This window comes from Fragaria vesca, linkage group LG5 (genome assembly GCF_000184155.1).
Source record: "Fragaria vesca subsp. vesca linkage group LG5, FraVesHawaii_1.0, whole genome shotgun sequence".
Lineage (NCBI taxonomy): Eukaryota > Viridiplantae > Streptophyta > Magnoliopsida > Rosales > Rosaceae > Fragaria > Fragaria vesca.
Window position 1 is genome coordinate 19,879,183 of NC_020495.1, and position 12,323 is coordinate 19,891,505.

Consider the following 12,323-nt stretch of genomic DNA (forward strand, 5'->3'; position numbering starts at 1 on the left):
TTCAATTTTATCACACAATCATCATGATTAATAAAAACAGTTAGTAAATATTAATTTATATGGACAAAGTTAAACAAACCATAAATAAATTATAGTATAAGAAGTTAGTTTTAGTTTGATGTCCAAAATGGTCATTCTGCAAATTAGAAGCACTTTTAGTTGAGGAGTTTACCAAACACCTTCCACTGCTTTTAACACTTACAGCACCTATTAAAAGTCAGTTTACCAAACACTCAGACATACTTTGCTTTTCAGTCACTTATTCTCAGGATAGCTTATAAGCCAGCTTTTCTTATAAGCCAAGCTGCACCAAACACACCCTTAATCTCCCGCTTAAAACCCGTTTCGGTCCGGTTAAAGGCTTAAAGCTCTATACTAACCGGTTGGCAACATGACAAAATAAAAATACATCACGGTACATGTAATTCTATTTTGAGTGCCGTATTGAATTTCTCAATATAAAATAAAAATAAAAAAATAAATTCCAGCCGGGCTGAAGAGATTAGGACGGGGGCAGATGAAATGACGAAATAATCCTCTGATTCTAGAGTGGCAGCGAGGTGCTATAAATAGAGGAAACGTAAGCAGAAATTAGGTAAAATTGCTTGGATAGCACGAAGTTCTCTCTCTTCTTCTTCTCTTGTAAATCGCAGAAAAACAGAAAAGAGTAAATCGGTGGATTTTTAGGCAAAGTCGGTTCTTGACATAACAGAAACTCTGGATATTCTATCTTCTCCCGTCCTTGGCGACGGTGGTTATGCCGCTTGGCTTTCTGGTTCGTTTTCGGATCTCTCTCTCTCTTTATCTTTGTCCTTTCCGTCCAGATTTGTTTTTATTCGATTCGCTTCCTGATTTTGGATTTATTCGATTTCTCTTACGCGATTCGATTTCGTGTGATTGTGATTCGATGATTCGTTTCTATGTAAATCGGGGTTAGGTTTATTGATTCCGAATGTCTCGATTTGATTCGAGCTGGTTTGGGAATGGTAAGGGTCGTCGATGGATTGGTTCTAAGTTTTGTGAATCTGGGATTGCTTTGTAATTGGGCTGTTGATTTGGATTATGTACTAGTCGAATTGGTAATTGAGTTTATTGATGCATGTATACATTCTGGTTTGGTTTGTTTGAGTCTCGTATCGGCTTTTCATATGATATCATCTGGATTGTAATTCGCTAGTATTGCCACCGAGTATTAATCTCCATGTCCTTTGATCTAATTTTGCGATTGTGCGAATTTGTTTTTCAACATACTTCATCATTGAGATATGCTCAGTATCAGCTCATGGTGTATGGTCCGGGAGTTTGATTTAATGAAACGGAATGCATTTCTGTTGCATGTTACTTTTTACATGAGTAAAATTTAGGACAATATCTCAGCTCAGTTATACTTAAATGTTCACCATCTGTGGGTTTTTATGACATAATCTTAGTTTATTGTAAGCTGTAGAGAAGTTGAGTCATTATGTGCTCTATTTGAATAATACTTAAAAAAACTGTTACGGGTATTGAGTACCAACATGTTGGTTTGGATCATTATATGCAAATCTTCCTACATATTTTGTCTGCATGACCTATATCTCATGTGCATTTTCTTGTAAATTTTTATCTCAGGGTGTGCCGGGCTTGGAACCAAAGAGCTGTGATATATTTCCCAAGACATGGAGCAAGTACGCCTTCTGTCAAACTGCCACCAGTACCGAGTCTTTTCTTTCCAGGAAGTGCTTGACTGGAGATTTCTTGTCCTTGGAGATTTTCTTCTGGTTTCCTTTGTTAATTGCACTTAGTGGTCAGTTCTGCTTAAATGATCAGTACAAGAGACGTGATGCTAGCTACTTCTAAGTTCGGTGTTGGATCTATAGTGCATGCTGCATTGCTGATACAACATCCACTTGAATTTTCTGGGAAAACTTCTTCAGGGGGGTGAAGTCTGCTGATCTGTGACTGAAGATCTCTACATAGTTAATATTAGATAATCAGTTACGCCAAACAAAGCCTGTGCAGACTCTTTATTACATAGCTATTATTTTCTTGTTACTCTTGATGGGTGCTGTGAGAAGCAAGATATCGATTCCACACTGATATTTACTTCGTATAGATGAGAAGCTATTAGTTAAGTTTATGAAAGTTGGGTGACACTGTCTTGAGTTGGAGTCATTCTTGGTGGTGGTACCAATCGCTCTGTTCTGGTTTTAAATCAGTATCGATATGTCCTGTGGTACTTGTCCTTTCTTGCCATCCATGCCATTTTGTAGTCTTGAAGCCGCGGAGTTAGTAATGAATAAGGCTGTGCAGCCCATCCACCATAAGATTTCTGGTTTTGTGCTCTTGCATATCTCCTCAGATTAATGTTGGATTGAGCTGGACCAGCAGGGCAGTTGTTTATATCTTACAGTGTTTTTTAAGGATCATCTTCTGAAGATAAATGCCATTTATCTTTTGCGAGTCTTTATGCTTTCACTGAATAAAGAAAGAGCTGCTTTGTGTTCCTCTGGAAGAATGGAGAGGTAAGTTTCCTTATTGTTTAAGTTACCTTGATTTTGTTTTTTGGTGGTCCTACTAAAATAAGTTTTTGACTATCATAGGTACAAGTTAATAAAGGAAGTTGGTGATGGAACATTTGGGACTGTGTGGCGAGCTATTAATAAGCAGACTGGTGAAGTTGTAAGTCTGTTTTCCAAGTCCTTATAATGTAGCCCATGCTTCATGTTTTTTATTCTACTCAGAATTAATTGGACATTGTACAGGTTGCAATCAAAAAAATGAAGAAAAGATATTATTCGTGGGAGGAGTGCATAAGTCTTCGAGAAGTTAAGGTAATTTGACTAACTACATCCATTTTAATAAGCACTTTTTGTTTTATTTCATAAATCTTATCATATGTTCCTCTACAGTCATTGCGTAGAATGAGTCATCCAAATATTGTGAAGCTCAAGGAAGTCATCAGAGAACATGACATCTTGTACTTTGTGTTTGAATATATGGTGAGCAGTGTCTCAGAACTCGCTATTATATTGTATAATGTTGTTATTCATGAGTGCCATTGGTGTCTCAGAACTTGCTATTGTCATCTATAATGTCGTTATTGAAGATTGTCATTGCTTTAATGCCATCTATCTTATTGCAGGAGTTTAATCTGTACCAGCTAATGAAAGATAAGGAAAAGCTTTTCCCTGAAGCTCAAGTCAGAAATTGGTGTTTTCAAGTTTTTCAAGGCCTTGCTTACATGCATCAGCGTGGATATTTTCATCGTGACCTTAAGCCAGGTAAATATTGCATTGTAAGGCAACCATAGGAAAGACTTTTCATGGGAGAATCTCATATGACTACAAATTTCTGTAGTTTTGGTATCAGATTGTCAATTGCTTTTGGGGCTAATTATTTATTATTTTTCTTTAACCGAGTAGCCTATAATTTGAAAAAGAAAAACTTGGTAAGGAAGGTGATATTTTCTTTACCTGTAGTTTACAAATGATGTATTTTCTTCGTTTTGCACTCCTTCTGCTGCGTGTTTGTATATTTTCTGACAAGGAAGGTGATATTTGCACTCCTTTTTCTTCCTTGAACACTCACCGTCATTGAGACACAAAAAGGCGTATGAACAATTTTTTCTTTTTGAAAGGGGTATGAATAATATTGGGAGAAAAAAAAGGTGTGAATATAACCATCACCACCCTCTAGAAATTGATTATAATTATATCTATTGGGGCTTGTAGTAGTGTTAAAATAATCTCTAGTTGCATTTGTGGTCTGATACTTGCTTTTATGGTTCACATGTTACTACATTATTGTTTTCTCAATCTCAGTTGGGAATTGCTTCTTGTATACTCTTTTGGGTGATAATTAGAGGAAATTTCATCATTTTGTTCTTCTCTGCAAGCTGTCCACTTTAACTCCTGGATAACCACTCTTTTGTAACATCACCCTGCCTCAATCCCTTTGCAGAGAACTTGTTGGTTACCAAAGAGTTGATCAAAATTGCTGACTTTGGTCTTGCACGGGAAATTGAATCCCAACCACCATACACTGAATACGTGTCGACACGCTGGTCAGTGTTTTATACTTGGATGTGTAGTCTAGCATTAACTATTCTCTGTGGGTGCATACTCATTTCAATTATATGGCTACTCTTAATGGTGGACATTTAGGTACCGAGCTCCTGAAGTGCTGCTTCAGTCATACCTGTATAGCTCTAAAGTTGGTGAGTGTTTGATTGGGAGCAAGTTTTTTAATTTTTATTTATTTTTATTGAAGTAAAGATTTATAATTCATATATATATATAAATATATGTGGATTCCCTAATTAACTTCTACTTGACTATCAGATATGTGGGCGATGGGTGCAATCATGGCTGAGTTGTTTAGTCTTCGCCCTCTCTTTCCGGGTGTTAGGTATCTATTCCTTACATATTAACTATCAAGTTGGCCTCCGTTGATTGCATTTGTTCTCAGGATATACCTTTTTGGCATGCATGCTAGAATTGTCCAGTTGTATCAGTTTATTCGGTTTGGATGTTCACACTTTCCATCATGCTTGCAGTGAAGCAGATGAGATACACAAGATTTGCAGTGTGATTGGCACTCCAAACAAGGATACATGGGCTGATGGGCTTCGTCTTGCAAGGGATATCAACTACCAATTTCCACAGGTCATTCTTTTAATCTATATTATTTAAGCATCATTCTTTTTATCCATGGGCTTTGTCTTTCTGTTTTTCATAATGAGAATTATTTTTACTAGGTTATTTTCTATCTGATATTCACATGTCAAAGAGATTGAAATTGGGTTTTCTTGTACCGTGTTCATTGCAGTTTGCTGGTGTGCATCTTTCTTCTCTGATTTCATCCGCTAGTGATCATGCAATTAGCCTCATTAGAGTAAGTCGTATTCTTGTCTTTGATTTGTACATTGGTTAAATTTTGGTAGTGGAGAATACTATTTGATTTTGCGAGTAGCCTTCTGACATGTGCTATCTCTTCTAAATACAGTCACTTTGTTCTTGGGACCCTTCCAAGAGGCCAACAGCTGCAGAGGCTCTCCAGCATCCTTTCTTCCAGGTACAGATCTGGAACATTGAGAACGATGAATTTTTAATTTTTTAAATGTTATCGTACTCTGAAGCGCACTTCCTTTCATGTGGCAGAGTTGCTATTATGTTCCACCATCCCTTCGTCCCAAAACGACTGCTAGGACACCACCATTTGGTTTGCCGTCTAATCTGATAAACACTGTTGTAATTGGCTGGCAGTTCCACTAAATACTTGATTTTAATTTGGATTTAAATTTTGCTTTTTCAAACAGCCGGAACAAGGGGAGCATTGGAGCAGCAATCTGCTAGAAAGGTCTCTGGGACATTATCCAATTCAAAGCTCACTAGTAGTTTTCCGTCTCCAAAGTTGCATGCTTCTATAGGCACTGGTAATTTTGAATTATAATGTCACCTGAACAATTTTGTGAACACTATTTTTATCAGATTGTTTTGTTGCCGAATACTTTTTGAGTCTTCACTTGTTTTTTGCCAAGGTACTGTAGTGATGGGAAAGTCTGGCAAAACATATATTTACAACTGTGGTTAATTGTGATGAAATCTGTATGTTTGAAGGTATTGCCTACCATTGGTGGAGTTCACCACTTGGCGGTGTGATCACTAGGTTTTAGTATGGGTTTATATTAATGGGACAGCGGCAACGTGTATATATATATATATATATATATATTCCTAAATGGTCTTAGTTTTTATTTGTAACTGTCAATGAGTAGGTGGTCGGACCCCTTGGTTTTAGTAGCTACCACTGTTGGTTCAGAAAACAGTTTTGCATTGACGGTGAAAATTAGACGGGAACTTCGTGTGATTGTGTTTTTCTAAAAATGAAGATGTAATTTGAAGTGAATTACCGTGGATCTTTTCATCATGTTGCCTATATAACTACAATCTTTCAATTGATTCTTATGTATGATAAATGTTGCAGGTGTGCACCGCAAACTGGATATGGCTAACCAGGTGAGAAATGCATTTTGTGATCTGTTACTTTCTATTTATCATGGCAATCATGATAGTTGTATTTGCTTTTGTTCTTACTGATAGTTCCTTTTAAACTTGATAGGATGCTAAAAAGAATGATAAATACTTGAAGAGCTCTACCAATCAACAAAAATATCGTCCCCCTGGAAAGAGCAGTCCCAGTAAGTCGATCTGTTATGTTGAATTTTTGTGACATTCATGTTGCCAGTTAGCCTTTCTAAATAACTTTGAACATTGTTTGTTAGCAGCCTCTGTGAACAAGGGAAGGGTTGCACGTGGAGTTTCAGATGCATCTGAGAAGCTAACGAACATGACAATTGGTTCCCGCAGGCAATCTGTGGGGCAACCTCTGCGCCCACCTCCCATGAAAGCTGGAGCCCAATGGATTGGCGAGACAGGAAACTTGTATCTCAGGCCCGTTCAAGAGATCCAACCTGGCAGAGCCTATTCTCGGAAAGTCGCGGGATGAGCGACGAGCGACGAGCGGCTCCTTTTAAAGCTATATATGTATTATCTACCGTTCCTCTGGTATCTATCACCTGCTGCTGTTACGTGGAATCGTCCGGAGTTTCATGTCACAACTGGACTATATATCTGCCTTGGCATTTGGTTCTAGTGTGTAATAAGTTTTTAATGTGGTGGCATGATGTGCTGCCTAGTTTATTACGAGTGTATTGTGTATTGGTTCAGTTCCATGCAGTTGTGTTATAAACAATGACCTGTTGCTTCTGAACACTGTCCTGGTTTCAGTGGTTTACCAGAGAATAAATTGAAGCAAATGTTTGAATAAGATAATTTTCAGTGTTCGCGATTCGTTACTGGCAGTTTTACCATGTTGCGAAATATCCAGAGATGCTGGCAATGAAATTTGTAATTACGCTTAGGCATGTGGCCAAAATGATGCTTCTTGGACCATGTTGTGACACCAATTTAATGACCTAGGAATGAATCAAAAACAAAATTTGGCTCTCTGAAGTCCAAACTGGAAGCTAATATTTTCAAATTGGCTCACGGAGAAGAAGAGGATGTCGAGGCACTTTTGGATTCGGAACCGGAGTTCATGATTTTGTTTTCAAGACTTTGTTTGCGATTATTAAAATTTTTGACACCCTCAAACCCCGATCAATTTCGATTCTTAGGGGGCAAATTAGCTCTCATAAAAGGTCATCTCACATGTTACGATTATGGTCACTCATTTATAATTTATGTTATTTTAATGTCTTTCGATATATGAAACGGTTCTTATTTTGTTACGGCTTAAATACGATTTGATACGTTCCTTCCTCTCTTCCATTTTGCATTCTTTTACATTTTCCTCGACTAATTTGGAAACTTCCCCTCGGACTAAACCTCGAAGTCAAAAAAAATCTAAACAGAGGGGTTTTCAAAATAAAAGTAAAAAAGTCTAAACAGAGAGAGAGAGAGAGAGAGATTAGTATGTATGTAAACTCTCACGTCTGTATTTCCTTTTCATTTTTACTTATTTTGCTGAATACGAATATGGCCAAACCCCTCATCTCTCCAATCCTCTCCTCCAAGGTAAACCGCCTCTCTCTCTCTCTCTCTCTCTCTCTCTCTCTCTCTCTCTCTCTCTCTCTCTCTCTCTCCTCCATTCACTCTTCCCTCTCTCACTTGACTCAACCGGTGACTGAGATTTGGTTCCTTCTGTTAGCATTGATCGCGAAATGAGCCGGTCGTTGGTGGGCGGTGGAGGCCACGCGCCGCTTTTCACAGTGTCGCAGTGGGCGGAGATGGAGCATCAAGCCATGGTTTTCAAGTACCTCAAGGCCGGTCTGCCTGTTCCTCCCGAGCTCTTGGCCCCTATTCGCAGCAGCTTCAATCTCATGTACCCCGATTTCCTTCGTCACCCCTCTTGTGAGATTCTCTTATTCTCTTCTCTACCATTTCAATCGAAACCAATCGTTCTGTGATTCTTTGATTTTCTGCTGAATCAAACTAGTTTGTGAAGAATTACTTTCGTCTAGGAGGTTAGCTTAGAGAATTGAACTTGAGAAATTGGCATGGAGAATTCATATATGTTGATTTTCGCTCCCAATGTTAGGATTAGCTTCGATTTTGTTTCACTGCTTCATTTCAGGTTATGGACTTTTGAAATGTGCAAAGAAATGAGTTTTTCGTGTGCACTAGGTCATGATTTTAGTGTTAGTAGATAGTTGTTTTTTAGGATTTTATGTTATCTTGACTTGGTGGCTTTTGGTGATGTAATTGACTTCTATCGATTCATTGCAGTGACTTATGCTTCCTTCTGCGGGAAGAAAATAGACCCAGAGCCAGGGCGGTGCCGCAGGACAGATGGCAAGAAGTGGAGGTGCTCTAAGGATGCGCATCCAGACTCCAAGTATTGTGAGCGCCACATGAATCGTGGTCGCTACCGTTCAAGAAAGCTTGTGGAATCACAAACTGCCTCTCAAACTTTGTCAACTGTGGCATCCTCAGAGATAAGGACTGGGAGCCATAGCCACAGTGGGAGCTTCCAAAACATGCCTTTGCACTCGGCGGGAAACAGTGGAAGTCTATGCTTTGGAAGTGATGTGTCTCAGTTGAAGATGGAGCCTATACCCTATGGGATAGTGAAGCGTGGAAACAGGTATATCTATTACCTTATTGGTTTTTTAGTAAGATCACAGTGACTTGTTTTTTATGTTGCATTCCTAATATTTTTTTCTATAGAATTTGTAGTATGTGCATAATATATGCTTGGTGTGCTAAAGTTGTAACATCTTGAGAGTACTCATCTCCCCTTTTAGCCACATCGTAGAAAAGTTGATGAGACTATTTAGGGGATGGGATGGCTCATGGCTGTAATGTGAAGATAGAACAGACCATTCAAGGAGTGTTGTGCTGTAAAAACAACTGGTTGGTGATGGCAAGCTTACGTAAAAAATTTGGTTTAATCTGGACAAGGTTTGGGTCCTTCTACTACCTATATGCAATAAAGTTTTCTTTTCTTATCTAAATATTTGATGTTGAATCCAGAAAACAAATAGTTTCCCCTGATCCGAGTTTGAGAAGTTTCATTGTTATGAGAGTAAACAGGATAGTGTTTTTTACTAAGAGATAAGACAGACGAGAAATTGGACAAATTTATGAGAGATTGATGGATTTAAATAAAAAATGGGCTGGCGCATAGGCCAATCTTGGTCCAAGCCTCTAGTTGGCCTACATCGGCACAGCCATAGTTCAACTGGCACATAGGTCCCAGACCTTTTGATGAGAGTGAGTTTTTGGCACGGACTGTAGCCATCATGTAATGCAGATGCTGATATGTAGTTGATAAAAAACTCAGCTTGGTTAGCTTTTTAATTTGGTAATGGCCTGTCTTTAGGCTTTGTCACACCCTTGGTCACACTTTCTGATTTTTATTTTTAAACTTTTTTGACTCTTGTGCTGTTAATTAGGCGGAATTTTGTCTAGTTTTAGGAACACCGTAGTTAAACATTAAAACAATGATATGTTAGCATTGGTTAGTATGATGGTGAGTCTCTGTAAGTTACTGTACCCAACGAAAAAGAAGACAATATCAATCATAAGAAAAGAAACTCTACTATGTCAACTCAGCAAGCTAGGAAAAGGAAGGCTGGAAGGGCGATCTTCTTTGTCTCTTAGAAGAAACAGAAGAGGGGTCAAATAAGTGAAGTGGGGTTAAGAGGGCCGCTTTCCATGCTCACATAATATTGTCTTCTGAAAGAATTGAATGTGAATTTGAGGCAGTTCTCTTCTTTTCATGAGTAATTCTTTTGCCTTTGCTCTTGGATCCCTGGATACATGTAACTACTTCGTTGGGGTCACACAGGGGAAGGATTTGAGACTCGCATTGAGAAGAAAACAGAAGAAATTGTATTGAAGTCGAAGAAAGTAGTTCAGGAAGTTTCTTGAGTGTTTTGTTTTTTGTTTTTTGGGTTGCGTTTTGTTTTGTTTTCCTGGGCTGGTTCGGTCCGGTCCATAAAATTAGGTGGGACATTGATCCAAGGCAAGAGGAAGTGTAATAATGATTGGAGTAATTGATTTCAATATATATTTCATTTGCATTATATGTTAGAAAGAAAAATGATTTCTTAGACATTATATGATTATTTTTGGGGACATGTAATGAATGTATCGAGAATTGGTTTCTAAAAACCTAATGTTTGTCTTGATATAATGGAATGCAGGGTCCTCGATGGAGCAGAGGAACATAATTTTATGTCAGAAGCTTCAGGGAGTGCAAGATCTGTTGGGGTGGATAGTACTGTAGACAGTCCATGGCGTCTTATGACATCTCGAGTTCCCTCGAACTCCTCATCTGAACCTAGAGATGGTTGTTTTTTACTAAATAACAACTCCCAGCTGCAGACATTACAAGATAGTGAAGCTTTGACTGTAGATGCTGCTATGACCAAACAACAGCAACGGCAATATGTTGGTGGAGAGTTTGGCGTACTGAGATCAGTAAAACAGGAACAACATTCTCTTCAGCCTTTCTTTGATGAGTGGCCTAAATCAAGAGATCTGGGGTTTCATCACAATGATCCTCGGTCAACCAATAACGTATCAAACACAACTCAGCTGTCAATGTCTAACCTGATGGCTCCCTCTAATTTCTTCAAGGAGCGCTGAATCACCCAGTGGTAACATTTTCTTCAACTGGACCATCTTCTAGGTACTTACCATTCTGTACAACAAAAAAGGACAGAATTAATCATTTGATTTACATGGTTATGCAGATGCATATGCTTGAACCTGTGAGCTGAATGTTTCCCGGAAAAAAAAAACCTGTGAGTTGAATGTGTGAATCTTCTTGTGTGTGCCATGTGGGGTTCCTGCTTCCTGTAAGCTCTTACGTGACTGCTATGCTTTTCTTTTGTTTGTGTTTCCGACATCCATGCATGTACTACTGTAATAATGAGTTTTAGACACTCGGGAGCATGAATGCAGCTGTTTTAGACAATTCATGCTTCTCAGAGATTAAAGCTCTTATGTAACCAATGTTGCTTGGGCTATCGATATCCTGTTACGATTTCTATGATTTGTTTTGGGTATCCAATCACAGACAGATAGTTGTTAAAAGTCCCTCCTCTTTTCTCAGTTTATGGGAGTATACGTTAACTGGAAAACCACTGTAACGTTTATACTTCTAGGATTCACTCCTGCTCACTCACTTTGAAGTGTTCCTCTGATCTATTCAGTATTTGTTAGCAAAATGAAAAAAATGAAAAATAAAAAATAAACCGTCCACCATAAACTTGTTACATGGGGTGTTGAAATTATAGAGCTTATTGGCAATTTCACAAAGCAATTTGGAGTTGGGTAGTGAGTGCGTATTAGTTGCTTCACTGTGGAAACCATATTACCTTCCTGGCACGGTGTCTTCAATTCGTAATCGGCTCCCCACCCAAATGGAACCACTTCCTCTTATTAATTGTATAGGACTATAGATTCTTATGCCAACTTAGAAGCTTAATAATTACTTTAGGCCTGACTCCCTAGACTTCAATGGTGCATATGGTTATTCAACAATGGCATTGGCATTCATCTTCTCCAAGCTGAAGACCCTGAGAAGCTGCCCGATATCAGCCACATTAACCACAAAGATAACCACATTTCTTTCCAGTGTGAGAGCACGGTCAGAGTGGAGAACAAATTCAAGCATCTGTCAATGTGATTCTGGCCGTTAGAGACTGCATGCATACTGCCTTCATCAGCTCAAATTCGTCATTTGGAGGCACATTAGTAAACCCAGTAACACCTGCCTCAATCTGTTTTCCCGGTACTGATTTTGGTTGGGGAAGGCCGAAGAAGGTTGAGCTCGTTTCGATAGATAAGATTGATGCAGTGTCTCTTATAGATAGCAAGAATGGAGAGGTGGGGTGTTGAGATTGGGTTGGCTTTGAAGAAACCACGAATGGAGGTTTTCGCGAGGTTGCACCGTCCTTCTGAAGTAGTAGTATATGGGTAATAATTCTCGTCACAGTTGATACCTCCGTTCCTTAGTATTTAGTCATAGGCATCTGTTGCAAGACCGCCGTTGTATCGCAATCAACGAGCTGCTGCACGGATAGTCGAGTTGGGTTTTCACCATTCCTGATATTTGCGATCCTTCCCACTTCTGCTAAGGCGGCGAATCCCCAATGGAAAGAAAAATTAAAAGGCTAGCTAGTATATGAAAATCATGAGTGCGACATCAGTGATAACAGGCAGCACTAGAAACGAATTTACTATGTAGAGATCGATGAGTAAGTTGGTTACTAGTTTACTACCGATGACTAGGTTAAGTGATATAGTGAACTCGTTTTGTTTAGTTGC

The 12,323-nt window shown here is 38.8% G+C and overlaps 1 protein-coding gene and 1 pseudogene across 2 annotated transcripts; both read left to right on the forward strand.

Moving 5' to 3' along the window:
* The first annotated feature begins 603 nt into the window (after positions 1-603).
* On the forward strand, positions 604-6,844 carry LOC101303037 (cyclin-dependent kinase F-4-like). Its single transcript, XM_004300096.1, has 17 exons — positions 604-775; positions 1,612-2,504; positions 2,583-2,661; positions 2,745-2,813; positions 2,892-2,981; positions 3,125-3,263; positions 3,943-4,045; positions 4,146-4,198; positions 4,323-4,389; positions 4,538-4,646; positions 4,810-4,875; positions 4,987-5,055; positions 5,142-5,202; positions 5,300-5,416; positions 5,968-5,999; positions 6,103-6,181; positions 6,266-6,844. The coding sequence occupies exons 2-17, from the start codon at positions 2,449-2,451 to the stop codon at positions 6,487-6,489; spliced, it is 1,413 nt and encodes a 470-aa protein (XP_004300144.1). The 5' UTR covers positions 604-775; positions 1,612-2,448; the 3' UTR covers positions 6,490-6,844.
* A 670-nt stretch (positions 6,845-7,514) lies between these two features.
* LOC101303330 lies at positions 7,515-10,771 on the forward strand (annotated as a pseudogene). The gene is made up of 5 exons (XR_184724.1): positions 7,515-7,559; positions 7,693-7,895; positions 8,271-8,628; positions 10,193-10,648; positions 10,745-10,771. The product of XR_184724.1 is annotated as a growth-regulating factor 5-like (transcript).
* Positions 10,772-12,323: the final 1,552 nt, after the last annotated feature.

What these genes read in the sequence shown, in the direction of transcription:
- LOC101303037 (XM_004300096.1), top strand. Translation starts at nt 2,449, where the DNA reads ATGCTTTCACTGAATAAAGAAAGAGCTGCTTTGTGTTCCTCTGGAAGA. An exon ending in TCCTCTGGAAGAATGGAGAG is followed by an intron (nt 2,505 to 2,582) that starts GTAAGTTTCCTT and finishes TGACTATCATAG; the next exon opens with GTACAAGTTAATAAAGGAAG. An exon ending in GCATGCTTCTATAGGCACTG is followed by an intron (nt 5,417 to 5,967) that starts GTAATTTTGAAT and finishes TAAATGTTGCAG; the next exon opens with GTGTGCACCGCAAACTGGAT.